This window comes from Crocuta crocuta, unplaced genomic scaffold (assembly GCF_008692635.1).
Source record: "Crocuta crocuta isolate KB4526 unplaced genomic scaffold, BGI_CrCroc_1.0 scaffold243, whole genome shotgun sequence".
NCBI lineage: Eukaryota > Metazoa > Chordata > Mammalia > Carnivora > Hyaenidae > Crocuta > Crocuta crocuta.
Genome location: NW_027529596.1, coordinates 5,817,706 through 5,841,591, shown reverse-complemented (window position 1 = coordinate 5,841,591; position 23,886 = coordinate 5,817,706). Strand labels below are relative to the sequence as shown.

Here is a 23,886-nt window from a genome sequence, read left to right as displayed (position 1 = left end):
AGGAAGCGGGGCCCCGCGTAGTCGAAGGGCGATCGGTGGGACGCGACTGGGAAAGTTAAGTGTGAGGAGCGCTGTTCTCTGCCGCACAAACCCAGGAAATCGGAGCGCATTCCCGTGAGGCTAGGTTTAAAAATTCACTAGTTAGTATTTTACCGGGGATGAATCTACATGAAACTGGATTTCAGAAGCGTTTTCACGAAAACGTGCCACTTCTGTTGCACACCCAAGCCTGTTTAGCGTTCCGCGTTTATAGTCATAATCAACGAGTGGAATTTTTAAAAGGCATCACATTGTTTCAGCCACTAAGTTTTATCGCTGTTATTTTTAACTTTTTGTTTTGACATGTTGCTTTTAACTGTAATTAAAAATTATTGGCATCTGTGTTTACTTTTTAGCTTGTGCCTACCTTATCTTCATAGCAGAAACTAATTAGTATGTGAAATACAGTACCATCAAATCTGCAAGAAGGGGGAAGAATTCTAATCTGATCATATGTAAAATATGGCAGAAAATATATTTTAATAGTTTTGCAAGATACGTACGTGGTATTAATTCCGTTTCCATTCTCCTGACAAAGAAATCTTGTGTTAGCATTTGTTTCCATACGTCTTCACTCCGCGCCTTCAGTGCGGTCAGGCAGATTGCAGAGCCCAGAAAAAACGAATCTTCTCTCCTGAAAGGTACTAAGTGATTTAGGAAAATAACTATTGTTATGTGCTGAGCTTGTTTTAAAAAGCAGAATGAGCTACCCTCTGGAAATATTTTCTGAAGCACCAGAATACCTTTTCTGGTTCCAGATGGGTGTCTACTTCCCTTTCCGTGGTCTCTTCCTGGCTTGCTGCCCCCAGTCACTTTGCCTCCTCCAGCATAACCTGCAAATGGTGTCTCTTCTGCGAATCTCCTTCTGACTGCCTGTAAAGAGGGGTTTCTTTTTATTCACCCTCTTGTTGGAAGCAGGTATCTTTTGGATTATTGTTGCTAATTTTATGCATCAAAAAGATTTTAAAACTCTCCCCTTTTCTCCTGTTCCCGCTGCTACCATAGTAGGCTAAGTCATCCTCGTTTCTCTCGGAATACTGTGGTCTCTTGATTTATCCCTCCTTTTTGTGTGTTTTGGTTTTTTTTTTTTTTTCTTGAGAGAGTGAGCGAGGGAGGGACGGGAGAGAGAGAGAATGTTAGTCAGGCTCCTTGCTTTGGAGGGGCTCAGTCTCAATGGTGAGATCATGACTTGAGCAGAAATCAAGAGTTGGACGCTTAACTGACCTAGCACCCAGGGGTCCCCATCCTTCCTATTTTTTATGTCCTACTCAGAGGAGCCTGAGTAAACTTTTAAAAATAGAAATCAGATTATATCGCCCCTCCTGCTCCCCACCTTGTCCCCCCAGTAATGTTAATTTTCCTTAATTACTCCACTTACGATAGTGGATACCCCCATTTTTTCTTAATATCACTTATCGGAATTAGTAATTATTTATTACATTGGATATTTACCCGTCTGTTACGCCTTTTCCAGTAGCCTTGGACTCCCATGACTCCAAGTCCCAATGCTAGGGACTATGGGTATAGAAATCAGTAAGTTATGGTATCATTTCTGCTTCTGATTTATTTTGTATTAAGATGTGGGCTCTTACTCTAATTCGTTTAGAAATTCTAGTGTGATATGACAGAGGCTTTCCGATTGTTTGAGCACTAAAGCTTGATTCTTACTAAACAAATAGGATGGGAGTGCTTTCACCCCCATGCCTTGGCTTACTAGTTTTGAGCACCATGTTGTTAATTACGCTGGCCTTGTTCAGACATGGCTGGTCCCGCCCTCTTGGAACGGCTTTGGGGTCTTAGTGTCTTTGATCAGTCTATTTCTCATTTTTCTCCGAGGTCTGACTACGGTCAGATGATAAATATTAACGCGGTGCCCTAATGTTTTGCTCTTCACATCTTCTAAGCAAATTGTGATTTGCTGACAGTGTGGAGACATGGATCCAGCAAGAGCTTTGTTTCGGATCTTGCTAGAAGCAGAGACCGGAGATGCTGTGTTAGTTTCAGCAGTGATCTTTCTTTCCTTTCTTCTTTAAGATGGTGTTATTTTTGAAATACGAAACATTTTTCCAGTTCTCCATATGTTGAAGAAAATCTCTCCTAGTTCACTTTTGATGTTAAGATGAGATTTATGTACAAAATTGGGGAAATACACTTATTTTTGGTTTGAAATACACCCAGATTTTTTAAGTGTCACCTAAAGTAGGTTGTGACTTTCCTTTTTTTTTTTTAAAGAAGCATGTTAAAAAGCCACAAGCAAAAAGATACAATTTTTATATTCTGTTTCTATTTCTAAAATGTATAATTGAAAATTAAATCTTAATGTATATATTCTGTGTTCCTATTTTCAGTAACTGATTTTTCTTTTAAGTGGGAGACATACAAATTCTGTGATCTTTCCTGAAATATATCCTTTCTGTCCCCCGAATAAAATATATTACGAACATGTAAATAATAACTACTCCATGCCTAAATATTAGCTGCAAAGGCATTGCCTTCAAGGCGAAAGGTTTAGCTATTTAATGATCCGTGTCCCTGATAACTTTTTGGTGGTTTTTGTATCATTATCAATGTATTTTGATTAAGCCTGACTGATTTTATATGGGTTTATTATACCTTACAGCCATCTGATTTAAATCAGTAATCAGATCTGTTTCTGGAGGAAGTGTGGAGGAGAAGCCTACCAATAAAGGAAACATGTCATTGGCTTTTCAAATATTTCTCTGCCTCTGGGTTTAACCTCGTCTGCTCTTAGAGAAATAGCAAAAATTTTATATCCCTGGTGCTTAGTGCATGTATTAAAGGTTTGCCTTTTTCTTTTGTAGGATGAAGTGGCACACACTCTCACTGAGAGCAGAGTGTTAAAGAACACTAGACATCCCTTTTTAACAGTAAGTGACTGAAGGGCAGATGTTACAATCATAACATTTTAAATTTAAGGGAGTTGTGCAGAAACGAAGCCATGAAAAATAACGTTTTAAGTAACATTCATTTAGGTATGCCATTTTCTTTGTGGGAACACTAGACGTCTTATTTCTTGGAAATCATTGCAGTGTGTGGGTTAAGTTTGCAGTACGTATGCATTTGTAATCCCTCCTCTTACACCTCCATTACTTTTTTGAGCCTTTTTTTTCCTCCTCATGAATTTCTGTGCCTTAAAAAAAAACAAAAAAGAAAACAAAAAACTCCAGAGCAACTATACACAGACCACTGAGAAAATGGTAGACTTAAAGGAAATTCTTAGTCTAAATGTGAGGATTTTATGTTTCCTTTGTCTATTGGCTTCTGGCAAATATTTAAATGACCAAGCAGCATTGTCTTCAAATATGAAAGGCAGAAATCTTTACTGAATTTCTTTATAGAAATTGAGACTTCTTTTAGGTATAGAGTATTCTCAGAAACACAGGAGTACTGAATACATCAAATTATAGGTAGGATAATTCATGATGTGTTTTCTTGACAGAGTAAAAACTGTGGCTTATATGCATGTTACTTTTTTTTGAAGGAAACTGATTGCTTATATTCCTGTTCTTAGATTCTTTGTAATAGAGACATAATTTTCCAAGTTTCTGTATGTTCCTGGTTCTGATGACATGTATTAAGATTAAAAATAACTTTGAAGAGGGAGCACATTTTAAAGATTTCCCATTATGTAAAGTAGGAATTTCCAGATACCTAGAGTTACTTTGTTGCATTGCTGGGTGTGTATTGCACAGTGTAGTAAGATCTAAAGTTCTGATATCTTTATGACTTATATAACTATCTGAACCAACTCTGTTGAATTCAGTCACGTTATGTACCCAGTTTGCAAAAAGTGAGGTAGAAACTATTAGAAGCTGGAACATAACTACTCTACCTCTATTCCTGAGTTTTCCTCACTCTGAGGTTGCATGGATGAGAACTTTGGGTATGAATAAAGTTTCAAATAGACGGCACAATAGATTGAGAGGTGCTCGTCACAATTACTCAGTGTATTTTTACTTAAAACTTTAATTTTAATTTTTCCCCTAACAATATCCAAAGCTGATCTAAACAGAATTTGTTTTATGTTTCTCAGAACTCTTAGTTACACACATCTTAAGGAGTAAGTAGACTCTTAAGGGCAAGAACCTTTCATACATCAAGATTACTGTTTCTAAGTATTCTATTTTGGTGGTGTAATAAAAATACTGGATTATAATGTAACATTTTTTCTTTTTCATTTCAAGTCCTTGAAATATTCCTTCCAGACAAAAGACCGTTTGTGTTTTGTGATGGAGTATGTTAATGGGGGAGAGGTGAGTCAAGAAGTCAATCCAGCATATGCGTGGTAGTATTGTCATCATTTTTACAAGTTATTTAAAATAGAAGTTATGATGTAACCATTCTCTACTTCCCCGTAGGGATTTCTGTAGTTCTTTCTCCTGTAGAATAGCTGCGAACTGAATAGTTTCTAATGAAATCTAATGTAATCTTTTTGTAAGTACTTTTATATATTAGAAAGCATCATCCTATTCTTTTTCTCCCTATACTTTATAAATGTAAAATATTTGATCACTCATACGATTTTTGAAATCACATTATTTAATTCTGAAAACCTGGAAGTACAGGATTTATGCTGCTTTAGGAAGTTTCTCCTCAAGTGTTTGTGAACCTTATAAAAGATTATTTAACTCATTTTAAACTCAGTTTAACAATACTCTCTAGGCACATGTAGGTGAGTTTCCTCTTCATTTACATAGTACTTAGAGTAACCTTGACTGTATTTTAAGAGATTTGAAAGGGTCAGGGCTCCTGGGTGGCTCAGTCAGTTGAGTGTCTGGCTCTGGATTTTGGCTCAGGTCAGCAGAGCCCTGTGTTGGGCCCTGCGCTGATAGTGTGGAACCTGCTTGGGATTCTCTCTCTCTCTCGCTCTCTTTCTCTCTGCACCCTGCTTCCACGCGTGCTTTCTCTGTCTCTCTCTCAAAATAAATATATATTTAAAAACATTATTTAAAAAAGATTTGAAAGGCTTTTGTAGTTTTAAAGAGAAATGTAGTCAGCTTAGTGGTACATTTCATCTATTCCTTTATTCCCTGTCCTTTGTCCTCCGTATTTTTGAACAAAATCAATGTGAGGGAACATTTCAATTTACTGGAATAGTTAACTGCAAATATTTACATTGTGGGTTTTCTGAAATAAACTTAATTATTAGATAGAGAACTGTATCTCACACACCTTAAAATAGTCTTATTTTTCTAAAGTAATGGATTAAATACCCTCTGTAGAATGTTTTCTCCTGTAGAATTGTCTGACTTGTAGGAATTAGTTCATTGCAAAATTCATTCATTCATTTGGTGAACACAGTTTAAATGCCAGGCAGTGTGGGTTTATCAGAATGTGTGAGGACATCATCCTTTCTATGAAGGAACTTAGAATTTATCTTAGAAGTGTGTTATAAATTAGAATGTATAGTGAAAGACCTAAGCGCTAATAAAGTCATATTAGAAAACCCTTTATGGTTGATGTAGCATTTAGGACAGACCTTTAAGCCTTAATGAGACTTCAGCAGGGGGCTGATTTGAGAAGATACCATGAGCAGAGAGGGTCATGTGAGCAGAATTACCAGGATGACCACAGGGCCAGAAGAACTTGAGTAGTTGGATGAGAATAACCTATGCATGCGGTCAGATGTTATATGGGAAAATAAAAGGAAATGAATGTCATGGAATTATGCAGAATTGGTACATGTTCATAACCAGTTAATTATTTGTGGGTAGAAAGAGAGGTACCAGAAGTGGCTTTTGGGGGCGCCTGGGTGGCTTAGTCGGTTAAGCGTCCGACTTTCGCTTAGGTCATGACCTCGCGGTTCGTGGGTTCGAGCCCCACGTCGGGCTCTGTGCTGACTGCCAGCTCAGAGCCTGGAGCCTATTTCAGAGTCTGTGTCTCCCTCTCTCTCTGACCCTCCCCTGCTCACGCTGTCTCTCTCTCTCCTAGAAATAAATAAAACATTAAAAAAAAAATAAAAAGAAGTGGCTTTTGGTTGGAATCAGGGAGAACTAACATAGGAAACTTACAGAGAATGTGTTGAGGGCAAGATTATAAAATTGGTTTTGAAAAGGGTTTTCTTAAGGTTCCTAGGAAGTGAGTATGTGGAAATAGCGTGGAAATCTCACCAAGGATAAAGAAGGGGTCAGAGCTGTGGACACAGGTTCAGGAGCCATTTCTATAAATGTTATAGTTTAAGTTATGAGGGGGCGGCTCTTTCCCCTTTCATGGAAAATTAAGTTGATGTGGAGTCTGTGTTAGTATCTGTCAAAAGAGAAAGTGCTCATATTCTTGGAGCAGGTCCACTTCCGGGAATTTATCCCACATACATTTTCACAGATAAACCACAGAATGGTGTTTGGATTAATTTATTCAGTGCTGCATCCGTAGTACCTTTGGTGAGCCTTCGGTGAGGAGACTGCTGTATCCATGCAGTGGAATACTTCATATCCATTAAAAAGAATGAGGTGGCCCAATACAGGCTGATAGAGAACAATTTCTAAGGTGCATTATGAAGTGAAAGAAACAAGGTGCAGAGTATAAAGCATGCCACCACCGTCATGGTTAAAAGAAGGCAGGACCATGTGTACAGGACACATGTCTGTAGGGGCGTCAACCGTCTCTGAATTATGCACTGGACGTTAGTGTGTGCCTTTGGGAAGATAAACTGAGTGTCTGGGGACCAGGTGGGAAGACTTATTTCTGAATTATGAGTTCTTGAGCAGCTTTTGTATTTAGTGCTACAGATAAATATGCATTTAAAAAATTTTTTTAATGGTTTATTTATTTTTGAGAGAGAGAGAGACCGCATGAGCAGGGGAGGGTCAAAAAGAGAGGGAGACACAGAATCCACAGAATCCAAAGACAGGCTCCAGGCTCTAGGCTCTGAGCTAGCTGTCAGCAGAGAGTCCGACGTGGGGCTCGACCCACGAACTGTGAGATCATGACCTGAGCCGAAATTGGATACTTAACCAACTGAGCCACCCAGGTGCCCCAAATATTATGCATTTTAAAAATGAAGGAAGGAAGTTAGGCAGGCAGGTAGGTGGATGGATGGATAGATGACCAGGGAAGACAGTATTAGGAAAATGTTAAACTCAGCAAACAAAAACTTACAGAAACACTCTTAAATTGGAGAACTCCTCTTACATGGTATCATGTATTTACATCTATTGTAACAATTACCATATTGTTTTATAATTACCTATTTACTTGTATCTTTTCTACTAGACTCTGAACTGGTAAAATCCAGCACCTTACTATCTAGCATGAGTAAGAACCTGACAGATATTTACTGGATGGTTTGAATGAATAAATAAGTGAATGGATAAATAAATCCTCTCCAGGAACAGGGATCAACAGAGATTTTTAAACTGGAAACTGCTGAGAAGTAGGAAGAAAAATAGAAAGTAACGTACTACGCAGTTTATTTCGGGCAAAAACTTGAAAGTGTTGTTTCAAGAGGGAGTATCTTTGAGTGCATTTATAAAATATACACATTTTTTTGAGGCTTTGTGCAAGGCACTAGGGTAGGTATTGTGGAGCATAAAATCTGAATTAAGCATAGATCTTCCCCTCAAAGAGTTTATAGTCAAGTAGGGAAGGTACAGTACAAAGCCCACACTCAGTTTAGAGCGATAATTATCACCTGTATCAGAAACAGATGAAGAAGGATGGGACTGCAGGGGAGGGAGGGGGTTTTGTGTGGTGGGTGAAGGAAGCTTCAGAGCCTCCGGGCGGGTGAGGGGGGGGTGCGGCACCCACACTCTAGCATACTTCTGAGATTAATTAACTGATGATTGTCGAAACAATTTTACACACAAAAGCAGATTTTCAGACTAGCCAGATGGTTTTCTTTAGCACTGAAACTCCTACATTATAGCTCTCTTTTTTCAGAATTTCTGTTTTGAGAATGTGTTATAGATAAAGACTGAATTATTTAATGGATTGCAGCAGGTGAACTGACTCTGTGTGTGATACATAATTCTAAAGTGCATGGACAGCAGTTATAGCATTGCTATATATATGGATACATATGGAAAATTTGATTGTATTTACACACGTTGGGTACAAATGAAAGTTCAAATTACAAATATGTACTTCCCAATTTTTCTCTTTTATCAGTTACACTTTTGAATACACTTTGAATGTATGAACTAATGTTTTATGAAACATTAATGTGTTTATTTCTCTTCTTAAATTTATCATTTCTCTGAAGGAGATCTATGTTCAGTATGTCCTTATGGTGACTTATTTAATTAATCTGCTTTAGGTTCACCATGACACTTACTCTGCCCAGGGGCACTTCCTAGAAATGCAGAAAGCTCAATTGCTGTAGAAAAACTACTAAACAGAGTACTTCTGTTTGGAAATAAGGTTGACATAGAGGTAAAGCAGGAGAACCCATAAACTCACACAGGCAGATGGTCCATACCAACACCCACCAATGGACCAGGAGTTTTCCAGCAGGGAACATCTGGGTTGTGACTGGAGAGGTGGATGGGTGGCCGGCCTGTCGAAAGTAAGTTCTGGTAAACGTGGTGCTCACCAGACGACAGCATATTGGGATCTCTCTCTACCCAACCCGTACCCTGAGATGGACTTCTTTAGTGGGCCTGTTGAAATAATTACAACTGGCCCAAATTTTACTTAATTTGTGCTTATTGTCTTGATTTTTAATTAGCAGTAGCATCCTGTTAGCCTGTGTTCTGGAATGTTTATCATGAAATATAAATACAACAGTTGAGACATTCTTTTTCTTCACATTTTTATGAATATACGGACTTGTTTCAGCCTAGTAGATGGCATGGGAATTTAGCATGTTTGCGGCCATGCTTGTTATCATCCTGTGTTCTCCAGTATTGTTTAAAGCAGTGAATAACCCTGATGGAAGTGGATTGTGAGAAGATATCACTTGTTAAAAAAAAAAAAATCAATGGCTGTTTATAGGCATATCAGTACAATGGGGATCACATCATAATTGCAGTTAACATATATGAATTCAAAGAAAAGAACTCAGCAAAAGACAACATAGAGTTAGTAGATAGATCCATAGGTAGATAGAGAGCTAGTAGGTAGGAGGGGGGCGCATGGGTGGCCCAGTAGTTAAGCGTCTGACTTTCGGCTCAGGTCATGATCCTGCAGTTTGTGGGTTTGAGCCCTGCGTCGGGCTCTGTGCTGACAGCTCAGAGCCTGGAACCTGCTTCGGATTCTGTGTCTCCCTCTCTCTCTGACCCTCCCCTGCTCACAGTGTCTTTCTCTCTCTCAGAAATGAATAAAACATTAAAAAAATTTTAAATAAAAAAGGCTAGTAGGTAGGAACGATTTGATGATTCTTCCATTCTTCGTGATAAAATGATGACTTAACAGTCATCTCAAGATGAGAAATGTAAGGTTGCCGTTCTTTTCCTCCATGTTCGTTTCTCCTTGCCATCAGCAGAGTTTCATGGGACGCTGACCCTAGTGCTTAAGAATACACAATTTTCAGAAAACACTGTTGTTAAGTGCATCATAACTACAGATGCTCATCTAAAGAAACTAGTATTTTGTTGCAAAAGGAAAAAGTGCTGAGCTTAACTACACTGAGACAGTGTATTCGGTCTCCAGGGTAGTACCTGCCTCAGGAGTTTTCAAGAATGATTTTGATTATACTTGATAATTTATGGATGACCTTCAGAACCTATTCCATTAGAGTCCATTTATCTATTAAATATTTAATGAGCAACTACTATTGACTGGACCTCAGTAGTTACAGAAATAAGGAAGACTTGGTGCTCTCTTTTAAAAGATGACTCTCGGGGCGCCTGGGTGGCTTAGTCGGTTAAGCATCCGACTTTCGCTTAGGTCATGATCTCGCGGTTCGTGGGTTCGAGCCCCGCGTCGGGCTCTGTGCTGACTGTCAGCTCAGAGCCTGGAGCCTGTTTCAGTCTGTGACTCCCTCTCTCTCTGACCCTCCCCTGCTCACGCTGTCTCTCTCTCTCTCCTAGAAATAAATAAAAATATTAAAAAAAATAAATAAAAGATGACTCTCTAACCTGGGGTTCTAGACAAGAGAGTGTGTGTATACCTTAATGGCATTATTGCCATGATGACACTGGTTGCTATGGGAAACAGAATGGGTACTTGAACCAGTCCCAAAGAAGAGGGGAGAGAAAAGGAGAGAATGCCAGAGAAACGAAACCCTTCCTTGGGTGGTTGCTAAGCTAAGACTTAAGTTTAACTCTCAGATCAGCACGAATGTAAAGGAGGACATTCCAAACAAGGCAATAGAGTGTGTAGAAGGTGCAGGAACACGCCCGGTCTCCCCCATCTGCCCAGCCGTGCTAAAGTCCTGCAGAGAAGAGTCTGAACAGTGTTGTCTTGGGATAGATCTTCCAGGCAATTTGGGTTTTATCCTGAAGACAGTGGAGTATCATAGAAGGATTTCTGTAAGAAAAAGTTTCTGGAGGAATACTTTATAGCAATGTGAAGCTTGGATTGAAGAAGACCGAATTGGAAACAGGCGACTGCTTGAGGGGATGCTGCATTTAGGTCTTCTGTAACCCAGTTGTAAACTGGTAGAGTCATTAGTTGAGGTAATATTAGAAGGAATAAAATTCTAAGATTTTATGACTAAACGCAAAGAGAAGAACGTCACACAGTTTCCTGTTTGTTGCTTGGGGGGACTCCTATGGATACTGGGCTATTCAAAAAGTCAGGAAACACAGGAAGAGAAATGAGTCCTGGCGTGATCGTCTTTTATTGGAGGAACCCAGCGAGGGTAACAAGCAGGTGGAGTTAGATCAGAGGTACACATTGGCTTCATCAGCAGTGCTGAAACCAAGGAAGGGAAGAAATGTCCAGCGTGAGAAAACCAGGTACAGCTGGGACATTAGTGGCCAAGAGTGGTGCCGCGCGGGGATGCCGACGTGAGTGCTGTTGGTGATGAGAGAGAATCCTGGGCAGAAGGAGCCAGGCAGGAGAAGCCTGTGCAGCTAAGTACGCACAGGACAGAGTCGAGTGAGTCCTGCGAGATAACAGTTGACAGAGGTGCTCCGATTTGACATTGACCAGTTCCTAAGCAGAAGCATGGGTTCTTCCTTTTTCTTGGGTCGATGCAAGGTCTGAACTTTGGCGATAGGGTGGGACGTACAAGGGTCCGTTCAGAGCTCCCTGGAAGAGGCCGTGGAAGCAAATTCAGGGCAGCCTGTGGTAAGCAGCCACCCAGCATCTGGAGGACGTGCTCCAGGAGCACTGGAGTGATGCGGCCGGTGACCCTGCCTTTCCCTGGCTCGGGTGTTAACCTGATCTACACACGAAGCTTACTTAAAAAAAAAGTCTTCATATAATAATAATAATAATAATAAAAGTACAAAAACAACACCGGAATGCATCTATTTAGGATTCTTCCCCAAAGTCTTACTAATAGCCATATTTCTTTCCGGACCTCAGTAAATCTCTCTCCGGGCTGGAATTGGAAGTTCAGTTATCCGTTAGGGGATAAAGGAGAATTGCTGTGGAGAAGCGTTTAGTCACCCGATAGATCCTTCCCGTTCCTCTGTTTTCTTGATGTGGATACAGATGAACTGACACTGTGCTCACCGTACACTGTATTGATCTCTCAGAAAAAAACCCACTTCGTTGTTTGCATATGACTTTCAGTGTCATACCAATCTTGAGATCTTCTCATAGTTCAGATTTTCATTATTTGCCCGGCATGTTTGTCTTCAGTGAACTCAAATCGTGTCATTTTAAATTCATGTGAGGCAGAAGTTCCAGCAGTCAGAAATTTTAGTTCTACTTACTAATTTATGGAGGTGTGATTTGGGGTGATTTTTAAACTAAAACTATCATTTCGTCTTCATAACGATGATTTTAAAATTTTTACTACACTTCTGTGTATATAAATATCTTTATTGTTAGGAGTCTGGCAAGTTAATTTCTTTGCCCTGCATTTTAATTATTAATATATTATGAGGTTATGTCAGAATTTTATTGCTTTCATCCAGTGCTTTTTCAAAACTTCCCAAGCCAAGAAAGATACATTATAAAATTCACTTTAGCATATAAAGTTTAAGGCAAAATAAATTTGGGAATACTTTTAGTACTCTTTAGTACATACTATATGTATGGTTTCCTAAAAGGAATCATTAGAGCAATATATCACTGCGTCTAAGGTAATTATTCAAAGCCTTGACTAGTTTCAACATCTAAGAGGCTTACTTGAACCTCACATGAGGTGAGTGGGACTGGAGGAGCTGAGCAGGCATTGGCCTATTACCACGATTCTTCCCCATGCACTTACGGCACAGCACGGCATGCTCAGGACAGTCAGGCTCCTTACACAAAGGCTGGATTACCCAGAGTGAGCATTGCAGAAGAGTGAAACCAGAAGACACAATAGATGTACAATCAGAGGCCTTGAAGAAAAAACACAGGGCATTGGAACACAATGCCTAAATATTAAAAAGTATAATCTCCCTCCACCAAACACTGTATATAGTCATTTGTGCTCTGCACCTTTCACTTAGCATATTAATTTTAAAATTCATCAAAATGGTTGCATGTATCAGTAGTTTGCTTCTTTTTATGGATTTACTCCATTACATTGTTGTATCATAATATGCTTGAACAATCAGTAGTTGATAGGCATTTGGGGGTCTTTGCAGTTTTTTTAATGAAAAAAAGCTCTTGTGAATATTTCAGTGCAAAACTATATATGGACATACATTTTAGTTATCTTCAGTAAGTACCTAGGAATGCAGTTTCTGTGTCCTCTGGTATGTCCAGCTTTGTAAGAAACCGCCACGTTGCATTTCCACAGCAGGTGCAGCTGAGTATGATACTCAGCATCATCACCGTACGTTGCATGGTTAGTCTTTCTAAAATTTTACCCATATCAGTGTGTAGTGGTATCTTGTAGTTTGAATTTGAACTTCCTGAGCGACTAATAGTATTGAACATTTTTTCCTGTGTTGATGTGCTGTTTGGATATCTTCTTTATTGAAATATCTGCTAAAATCTTTTTGTCCATTTTTTTAATTTGGTTGTTTGTCTTTTTTAATATTGAGTAGTCAGAATTCTTCATATATTCTAGGTACAAGTGCTTTATTGTATAGATGTGCTGTTTTGCAAGTATTTTCTCCCAGTCTAAGGTCTGCCTTTTCATTTTTTTAAAGGAGAATTTTTCCCCCTAACAAGCTTCCCAGGCCCCTTTACAGTCCGTGCATCCCATCCTTCCTTGTAACCACTGAAATAGTTTCTTACAAGTGTCTTTTGAAGGACAAATCTTTTAATTTAGATGAAATACATCTCATGAGGGTTTTTTGTGTATGAGTGGTTTGTGTTTAACTTAAAACCTCTTTTTCTCACCCAAGTTTAATAATTTTCTCCCATTTTTTTAAGTTTATTTATTTTGAGGGAGGGAGAGCGAGAATGTGCTTGAGCAGGGGAGGGACAGAGGGAGAAGCTGAGAGGAAATCCCAAGTAGGCTCTGTGCTTTCAGCATGGAAGTCTGATGAGGGGCTTAATTTCACGAACCTTGAGGTCATGACCTGAGCCGAAACTAGGAGTCACTTGGATGCTTAACTGACTGAGCTACCCAGGCACGCTGCCCCTCCACACCCATGTATTCTTCTAAAAGGGTTAAATGTTTTAGCACTTAAATTTAGGTCTGTGATCCATTTCAAGTGAATTTTTGTGTATGGTGCTATAGAAGAGTCAGAGTTTCAGAGTTCTTTTTTTTTTTTTTTTTATGTAGTTGCATGTCTGTTTCAGCATATTTGTTGAAAATACTGTCTTTTTCCCCATTAAATTACCCTGGCAAAAATCAGTTAACCATGTATATGTGGATTGATATCTGGACGCTCTGTTTTGTTACATTGATCTGTATCCATTCTTATCCCTTTCACACTGTCTTTAGCGTTTTTACTTTAGAGTAAGTGTTAAAATTAGGCAGTTTGGATCTTTCCCTTCTGTTCCTTTAAAAAATTGTTTTGACAACCCTATTTACTTAACAGTTCTATATAAATTTCAGAATAATCTTGTTGATTTCAATGTAGAGATCTCCTGGATTTTAATTGGGATTGTGTTAAATCTGTTGATCAATTTGGAGAGAATTGACGTGTTAACAATACTGTGTTCTTTGTTTTTTTATGTTTGTTTATTTTTGAGAGAGAGAGACAGACAGACCATGAGTGGGGGAAGGGCAGAGAGAGAGGGAAACACAGAATCTGAAGCAGGCTCCAAGCTCTGAGCTGTCAGCACAGAGCCCGACACAGGGCTCGAACTCACAAACCGCAAGCTGATGACCTGAGCTGAAGTTGGACGATTAACCAACTGAGCCACCCAGGTGCCCCAATAATATTGTGTTCTGATCCATGAACATGATATATCTTTCCCATTATTTATATTTTCCTTAATTTTTTTCAGCAGTATTGTATAGTTTTTAGCGTACAGGTCTTGAATATTTTGTTAAATTTATCCTGAACTGTCTTACGTTTTTGATGTTATTGTAAGTGATTGGTTTGAACTTCCAAATTTGAATTGTTGATAGTATGTACAAATGCAATTGATACTTCTTACCCTTGACTCTTGCATTCAGTTGCTAAAAATATTTTTTGTAAATATGTTGAGATTCTTTGTGTAGACGATCATAACATGAGAATAGAGACCATTTTACTTCTTTCTAATCTCATGCATTTTTGTTCTTTTTCTTACCTTATCACCCATCTAGGACCTCCAGGGCAGTGTTAAATAGCACAGTGACAGCAGACATTCTTGCCTTATACCTGATTTTAGAGTGAAAGCATTCATATTTTCACCAAGAAATATGTTGTTAGCTGTAGGTTTTTCATAGATGCCCTTCACTAAGTTAAAGACATTTTTTTGATTCCTACTCTGCTGCGCTTTTTTAAAAAATCCTTATAGGATGTGATATTTTGTCAAAAGATTTCTCTATTGTGATGGCCATATGGTTTTCTTCTTTATTCTAATATCCTGAATTTTGTCATTTGCATTTTTAATATTAAACCAACTTAGCATTTCTTAGATAAACTCAATGTGGTTGTATGGTATTACCCTCTTGATGTGTTTTTGGATCGTCTGCAAGATTTTGTTAAGAGTTTTAAACCTTTGTTCCTTTGTAATACTGTTTAGGTCTCTCCTTTTCGCTACCCCAAGTGATATCTCTGGGTTTGCACTCCAGACAATGGTGACCATTTGAAATGAGTTGGGAAGCATTGCTTCCTCTTCTGTGTTCTGGTGGATTTCATCAGTGAAATTTTTGGACCAAGAATTTTCTTTGTAGGAAGGTTTTTAACAATGAATTGGGGGAGGGGGGATCATATATAAGATATATCTATTTTTTATGGGTATACTTACTTACATACATATATATATATTACATACATATATATATGTAATAAAATACACGGATGTATTTCCATGCATTTTATTTTTTCTTGAGTGAGCTTTGGTAGTTAATGTGTTTCCAAGAATTCCTTTTATCTCATTTTTTAAGCGTATTTGCTTAATGTTGTTAATGTTCCCTTGTAGTGCATTAGTGTCTGTAGGAGCAGGGGATCCTGTCTCTCTTGATTTCTGATATTCTTCCTAAAGGTTAATAGTTTTCATTGACATTTTCAGCCATAGGTTTTACATATTTTTTTCTCTTATTTTTGGGTTTTCTATTCCATTGATTATCTTTATTATTTCCTTCCTTCTGGTTACTGTGGTTAAGTTTAATTTGCTTTTCTTATTCTTGTTTCTTAATGTGGAAACTTACTTAAAGCATTTATTTAAAATTTTTTTTCTTTTCTGATATAAGTATTTCTGTATAAACTTCCATGGAGAAACCAATTTTATGTTAAATTTACATATGAATATTTATAGCATATTTTCAATGTTATATATGTTTTTACATGTTTTTTTAGATCTCTTCTTCTTTTCCTAAATTTACTAATTTCTCAGGGCATGTTTTCTTTGACCAGTGGACTATTTAAAGGTATATGTTTTCCAAATAAGATTTGTTTATTCATTAAGAAATATTTAGGGGTGTATGGGTGGCTGAGTTGGTCAGGCATCCGACTTTGGCTCGCTCAGGTCATCATCTCATGGTTCGTGGGTTCAAGCCCTGCATTGCATTCTGTGCTCACAGCTCAGAGCCTGGAGCGTGCTTCAGATCTGTGTCTCCCTCTCTCTGCCCCTCCTTGGCTTGCACTCTGTCTCTTTCTCTCTGAACAATGAATAAACAATAAAAAATTTAAAAAAAGAAATATTTATTGAGTGCTTATTGTGTCCCAGTCTTAGGGTGCACTGGGGTGAGTAAAAGAGTCATAAAATAAACCCAACAAATGTATTATAATTGCAAAGAACAGATGCAACGGGAGAGAATGATGGAGAACGTACCTGCTATAAATTGAGTTTCCTGGCTGGAGGAAGTTGCACTTGACTGGGACGTGACAGCAGAAAGGCTGGGGACACGGGTACTGGTGAGGGCACTGCACGCGCAGAGGCTGCGGTGAGAGCAGCTTTGCGAGGAGACTGCAGCCCACAGCTACAGGCGCGCTGACCTTTCAGCACAGAGCTCTTGCGCTCCTGTTCTCCTTCTATGCCTTCAGGAGCCCTACTCTGTAGTCAGTTCTTTCTCTCAGGCCGCTCATATCATGCAATTCTGAGGGAGACTTACGAGTGAAATTTCGTCTCAGTGGGATAATTTATACATTGATTGTCTCAAGTTCATAGAAAATGTAGTTTTAGTGTAATAAATAGATGATGTGCCTTAGAGACAGTTGACCTAAGTTTGAACTCCACTCTGCCACTTAATAGCTGTGTGATGCTGCGTGAATTTTATGGCATTTCTAAACCTTAGTTTTCTCATTTCTGTGATGCAGATAAGAGGCTACCTATTTTATAAGAAGTGTTTTGAGAATTATGCATGTAAGTCACTTGGTACAGTGCCCAGCAAGTGGAGGCACTCAAAAGTAGTGCCTAATGTGATAAATGGAAATAATCACTTCAACTTACTATATTTAATCATCTGTAGTATGGAGATAACATGATGTAGCTTTTATGATTGTTGTTAGAATGCACTGCTCTCAGTGCTCAAAATGGTAATCTTTATTATTTTTATTGTATTGGTATTAGATATATTTGCTAAATAACCCAGATAGTTCACCTGTATCCTAATAAATATAAATATTTTAAAATAATTACCTTGAGAACTTTTACCTTTTTAAAAGTATATTTTACTTTCCAAATGAAGAATATGTTAATATTTAATGTAGTAGAACTAAGCGATCTCTTCTTTATCATGTTAATATAGTTTCAATAAAATGTTTTCATATAAATTATCTTAATTGTAATAGTAGATTGGGAATTTAAAATTATTTTTTAAAGGAAATTATTAACATTTTAAAAATTGTTTTAGAGAGAGCATGGGCAAAAGGGAGATGGAGAGGGAGAAAGAAAATCTCAAGCAAGCTCCACACTCAGTGTGGGGTGCAAAATGGGGCTTGATCCCACAGCCGTGAGATCATGACCTGAGATGAAATTAAGAGTTGGACACTCATCTTACTGAGCCACAACAGGCATCCCGTAAAGGAAATTATTTTTTGTACTTTTCACATTATTAAGTATTTTCATTAGTTGACTTTTAACCCCGGAAAATTTTCTTGTCTTGAATTACTTTTTAAAAAATTACCCATTCAGGGGCGCATGGGTGACTCAGTTGGTTAAGCGTCCAACTTTGGCTCAGATAATGATCTCATGGTTCGTGGGTTCAAGCTGCATGTCGGGCTCTGCTGATGGCTCAGAGCCTGGAGCCTGCTTTGGATTCTCTGTCTCTCTCTGCCCCTCCCCCGCTCACACTCTGTCTCTCTCAAAAATAAACATTAAAAACATTCTTTTAAATTGCCAGTTTACAGGATACTTTTTCAGATATCAACCACATGGTTGGTGATCCAGAATTCATTTTACATTTTCATACTTTTAAGAAGAGGCCAAGAAGTAGAGGCGCGGGGCTTGAGGCATTTAACTGATAATTTATGGCTAACACAGCTGCCACCAGCTGTGTCCAGTAACTTTGACCTTAGATCCCTTTCATCTCTTCTGTAGCATCGTAAAGGTTTAATTTGTATTTCAAGAAATTTTATATTTAACTTTGTTCTTAAAATATGGCATTTTTTATTCTTTTATCTATATCACAATTGTTTCTGAAAGAACGTTCCTTGAAAACTAATGCAGACTCTGGAATTAACCTGTGAAAGAGGGTAGACACTGTCTAGAAGATAATTCTATGAATTGCTTGTTAAATGTAAGAATACTTGTACTTGAAGTATTCTTCCATTTGAAGGAAGTTCTTGAATACTACGGATTCAAGGGTTTGTTGTATGATGTAATTAACACTGCTGTAGTTGTGTGGGGTAGTAGTAGCCATGGACTGAGTGTTTGTGCCCCCCTCACCACAGAACTCCTGTGTTGAAACCTAAAGCCCAAGGTGATGACATTAGGAGGTGTGTCTTTGGGGGTGATCAGTCGTGAGGGTGACACCCTCAGGAGTGGGATTAGTGTACTCATAAAAGAGACTCCAGAGAGTTTACTCGCTGCCCCTTCCACAGTGGGAGGATCTAGCGGAAAGACAGCCATGACGAACTGGGAAGGAAGTTCTCACCTGATACCCAATCTGCCAGTGCCTTGATCTTGGACTTACCAGAGCCATGAGAATACATTTCTCTTGTTTATAACCTCCCCCCCACCCCCAAGCTGTGGCATTATGTGACAGCAGCCTAAACAGACTAAGACAGCGTCATTGATTAGTGTCTCTGTAGTGGGCCGGAGCCATTCTTTTCATCTTGTCTTTTTGTAAACCCAGGGGATGTATTGATCTGCACCCTGCACAGATTGACATGTCTTGTTGCTTAATTATTTGTTATCTTTAGGATATTCAGGTTTCAACTTCAACAGATCTTATGGCAATGAATGTAGTCATTGAAATTGAACAGATTTTGTTACTCCGGACTTAAGTTTTGTTTGTTTGTTTCTGTTATTACAAAGGAATGACTGAAAGCTGTAGGGCTGTATTTGCTAGGAAAAAAATTGTGTTCTAAATCTTTAGACTGCAGTGATAATTCTTAGGAACTTTTTTAAGTTCCAAGTTTGTTGTTGTTGTTGTTTGAAAAAGTTGCATTAAAACTAAACTTTTGCAGTGGAGGAAACCATCAACAAAACTAAAAGGTAACGTACTGAATGGAAGAAGATATTTGTAAATACTACATCCAATAAGGATTTAATTTTTAATGTTTCTTTATTTTTGAGAGACAGAGAGAGAGAGAGAGACCGAGAGACCGAGAGAGTGCAAGTAGGGGAGGGGCAGAGAGGGAAACACAGAATCCGAAACAGGCTCCAGGCTCTGGGTTGTCAGCACGGAGTCTGACGTGGGGCTCGAACTCTCAAACTGTGAGATCATGACCTGAGCTGAAGTCAAATGCTCAACCGACTGAGCCACCTCGGCACCCCATCCAATATGGATTTAATACCCAAAATATATGAAAAACTTACACAACTTAACATTTTAAAAAACAATTCTATTACATAATGGGCAGAAGACTTGAATAGACTTTTTTCAAAAAAGACATACAAATGACCAACAGACACATGAAAAGATGCTCAACTTTGCTTGTCATCAAAAATGCAAATCACAACCATGATTGGATATTACCTTTCTCACACCCATCTGATTGGTTCTTAACAAAAAGACAAAAAATAACTGTTGGCAACAATGTAGGGGAAAGGGAACCCTGGAACACTGTTGATGGGAATGGTGCAGCCATTGGTGCAAATTGTGCACCCACCAAATTGGTGCAGCCACCCTGGAAAATAGTTCCTCAAAAAATTAAAAATAGAACTACCGTATGACCCAGCAAACTCCACTTCTAGGTGTTTATTCAAAGTAAACGCAAACAGTAATTTGAAAAGATAATATGCACCTCTGTGCTCATTGCAGCATGATTTACAATAGCCAGGATATTTGAAAGCAAGCTTAGTGTCTGCTGGTAGATGAATGGATAAAGGTGATCTCTCCTCTCTCTCTAACTTTTATTACTTTGTGTACATAATGTATATGTACACAGATACACATATGATGGAACATTACTCATCCATGAAAAAGAGTGAAATCTTGCCTTTCATGACAACGTGGTGGACCTCGACAGTATTATGCTAAGTGAAATGAATCAGAGAAACAGATACCATATGATTTCACTTGTATATGGAATCTAAAAACAAAGCAAATGAACAAAAAAACAGAACAAATAAACTCATAGATTCAGTAAATAAACTTGGTTACCAGAGGGGAGGGCGGGTGAAACAGGTATAAGGGACTAAAAGGTACAAACTTCTAGTTATAAAATAGATAAGTCATGGGGATGTGATATACAGCATAGGAAATAGAGTCAGTAATACTGTAATAACTTTGTATGGTGACTGATCATAACTAGATTTATTGTGGGGGTCATATTATAATATATAAAAATATCAAATCACTGTGATGCACTCCTGAAACTAGTGGGACATTGTACATCAATTACACTTCCATTAAGGAGAAGAATATAACTTTTCCAAAATACAGCGATTTATTTTCAAAATAGAACATTACGGGTTTTATGAAGAAATAGTCTTATTTAGTAGGTTAAGATCATCTGTTTACATTAGCATCTTTTTTTTTAAATTTATTTATTTCTAGGAGAGAGAGAGAGAGAGACAGCGTGAGCAGGGGAGGGTCAGAGAGAGAGGGAGTGACAGACTCTGAAACAGGCTCCAGGTTCTAAGCTGGCAGTCAGCACAGAGCCCGACACGGGGCTCGAACCCACGAACCGCTAGATCATGACTTAAGCGAAAGTCGGACGCTTAACCGACTAAGCCACCCAGGCGCCTCTACATTAGCATCTTCATAACAACATGACTAAGTACAACACACAAAAGACATGTCGTTGTTCGCTTGAAGGAGCTTACATTTCTAAACTTCCTAAGCTTTTTGCTTGAGTGGCAAGTAACTCTTTTTTTTTTAAACAAAAACAAGAATATTCAGTTATTTTATATGATTTTCTTATGCTTCTGATAAAAATGCTTCATTTTGAAAAGTATAAACCTTTTCTTCTCCATAATTCTTTGGAAAGCATTTTTGAATTTCCCTTTATTCTTTACATATTTATTGAGCATGTAATATGTGCTATGTATTAGGCTTGGCACTGAAGAGGCAAAGCTGTAGAGTACTTGCATGGTGTTTTCCCTGTGCTTCTGCTAGGAAGATGAAATTAATAGAGCATTAAATTTGTCTCAAGGGTTAAGAGTACACGTATTTGAAGGCTTTGTGAAGTTTTTTTTCATCTTAGAACAACTGCACGTCCATTGCCGAACATCAAAAAGCCAAAAAAGTAGTTCTTTTGATTCAGTTGTAAAATAAATTTATTGACTGCTTGTTACAAGCTAGTCACTGTGTACTTGGTATATGACGTGAACAAGACAGATGGTCTCTGTGTATAAGGAAGACATAGTGTTTGTGGGAATTAATGTCAAACAGGTAATTACAAGTGATTTTCAAGTAAAAAACCAGAAGACAAAAGCCACTTGAAATCTCACCATCTAACAATAATTGCTCTTACCCTGTTAATATATTTTCCTGTTTTTATACTGTACACATTTTCCATTTTATTCAGTATTCTAAAATTTATACTAATTGTCTACTGATTTGTTTAGATTTATCAAATCCTTCCCAAATTTTGGGACATTTAGATTATTTCTATAACTTAATCAACTTTATTTGGGTATAATCTACATACAATAAAACGTACTCACTTTAAATACACGTTGCATGAATCTTGACAAATATTTATATGCATGGAGTCCCCATTATAATAAAGGTGGAATATTTCCGTTGCCTCAAAAAGTTCTGATTTGCCATCTGTCACCCCATCCTGCACCCACGCCTGCCCTTAGGCAACCACTGACCTACTTTTTGACACTAAAGATTTGATTTTCCTTTCCTAAAGTTTCTTTGAAATGGAATCATATAATATATACTGTTCTGTGTGTTTTTTTCCCTTAGCCTAAGGTTTTTGAGTTTATCCCTTTTTGTACATTTCTAAGTAGCTCATTCCTTTTCTTGCTGAATCGTGACGTATTGCTTGGTTAGATGAAGGTATGCCTGCTCTTGGTGTGCATTTGGACAGACTACAGTTACTTCCTAGTAAGAAGTCTGATACGCACATTCATGCACAAGTTTTCTTTTCTTGGGTAAATACTGAGGAGTATCATTGCTGAATTTGTAGTAAATGTATGTTTATGTTTTTTTAAAAAGTCCAAAATTATTTTCAAAAGTAGTGTCATTTGACATTTCTGATATTAATGTAATGAGAATTCTAGTTATTCTACAACACTTGGTGGGGTCAGTCTTTCTAAAGAATTCTTCATATGTTCTGGTTACAATTAGTTTGCCAAATACACATATCAAAATTATTTCCCCCATACTCTACCTTGTCTTTTCATCATCTCACTGATATTTTTTGACAACACTTATTTTTAGTTTTGAAGTCCCAATTTATCAATTCTTGTCTTTTCTGTTTTTCGAGTGTTTTTTTTGTTGTTGTTGTTGTTGTTCTGCTTTCCAAGAAGTCTTTGTCTATCCTAAGTCATAAATATTTTCTTCTACAACTTTTATAATTGGACCTGCTACATTTAGACCTATGACCTACTTTGAGTTGATTTGTATACGTATGGAAAGGTAAGGATTGGTGTTTCTTTTTTTTTCCCCCCATATAGAACCCAATTATTCCAGCATCCTTTGTTGGAAGTACTATACTCTTGCCCCACTGAATGACTTTGATACCTTTGTCAACAATCAATTTGCATGTATTTGTATGTTTCTGGACTCCCTGCTGTGTTATATCAGTTGATATGGCTTTCTTTACACCAATACCATACTGACTTGATTATTGTAGCTTTAAAGTATATCTAAAAATTAAGGAAGAATACTGTTGTTTCTCAGAATTGTGGTGGCCCTTTTGGGTCCCTTGCATTTCCGTATCAATCTAGTATCAGCTTCTTAATCTTTACAGAAGAAGCCTGCTAGGACTGGGATGCATTTGCATTGAGTCTGTAGAATGGACATGTCAACAATATTAGTGTTCTGATCAGTGCGCTCAGTACATCTGTTTACTTATGTCTTATCTAATTTCTATTGAAACATTTTGTAATTTTCACTGTGTAGGTCTCACATGACTTTCTTCAGTTTTTCCCTTACATATTCCTGGTTTTTTCCATTACCAGTTGTTTGTTGCTAGCATATAATACAGTTGAGGTTTTGTGTATTGACTTTGTATCCCAAAGCCTTCCAAAGCTCACTTACTATTAGTTTTATAATTTTTTTGGTAAATTTCTTTGGAATGTCTTTGTAGACAGATAGGCTTACTGCCAGTAAATAAAGGTAGTTTTACTTCTGTTCCAGTCTGTATGACATTTATATATTTGTTTGTCTGTCTGTCTATGCCTCATTTCAGTTGGCTAGGAACTCCTGCACAATGCCAAGTAAAGAAGTGAACATCCTTGTTCCTAATCTCAGAGGGAAAAGAGATTCAGTCCATCATTATTAAGTGTGATAGTAGCTATACATTTTTACATGCCTTTTATCAAGTTGCAGATGTTCTCTCCTGTTCCTGCTTTGTTAAGATATTTTAGTATCAGTGCCCATCGAGTTTTCTGAGCAGTTTCTTCTGCGTTGCTTGAAATGAGTATATGGTTTTCCCTTTTTTAACCTGTTAATATAGTGAATTACATTGATTCCAGATGTAAAACCAGTCTTTCACTTTTGGA

At 37.9% G+C, this 23,886-nt stretch overlaps 1 protein-coding gene across 1 annotated transcript in view; it reads left to right on the top strand.

The window, feature by feature from the left end:
- Nucleotides 1–23,886, top strand: part of AKT3 (AKT serine/threonine kinase 3) — a 288,804-nt gene that overhangs the window by 199,311 nt on the left and 65,607 nt on the right. Inside the window, exons 6-7 of the mRNA XM_077761823.1 lie at nucleotides 2,862–2,927; nucleotides 4,245–4,313. Of these exons, the coding sequence (XP_077617949.1) occupies nucleotides 2,862–2,927; nucleotides 4,245–4,313 (135 nt within the window). The remainder of the gene's footprint in view (nucleotides 1–2,861; nucleotides 2,928–4,244; nucleotides 4,314–23,886) is intronic.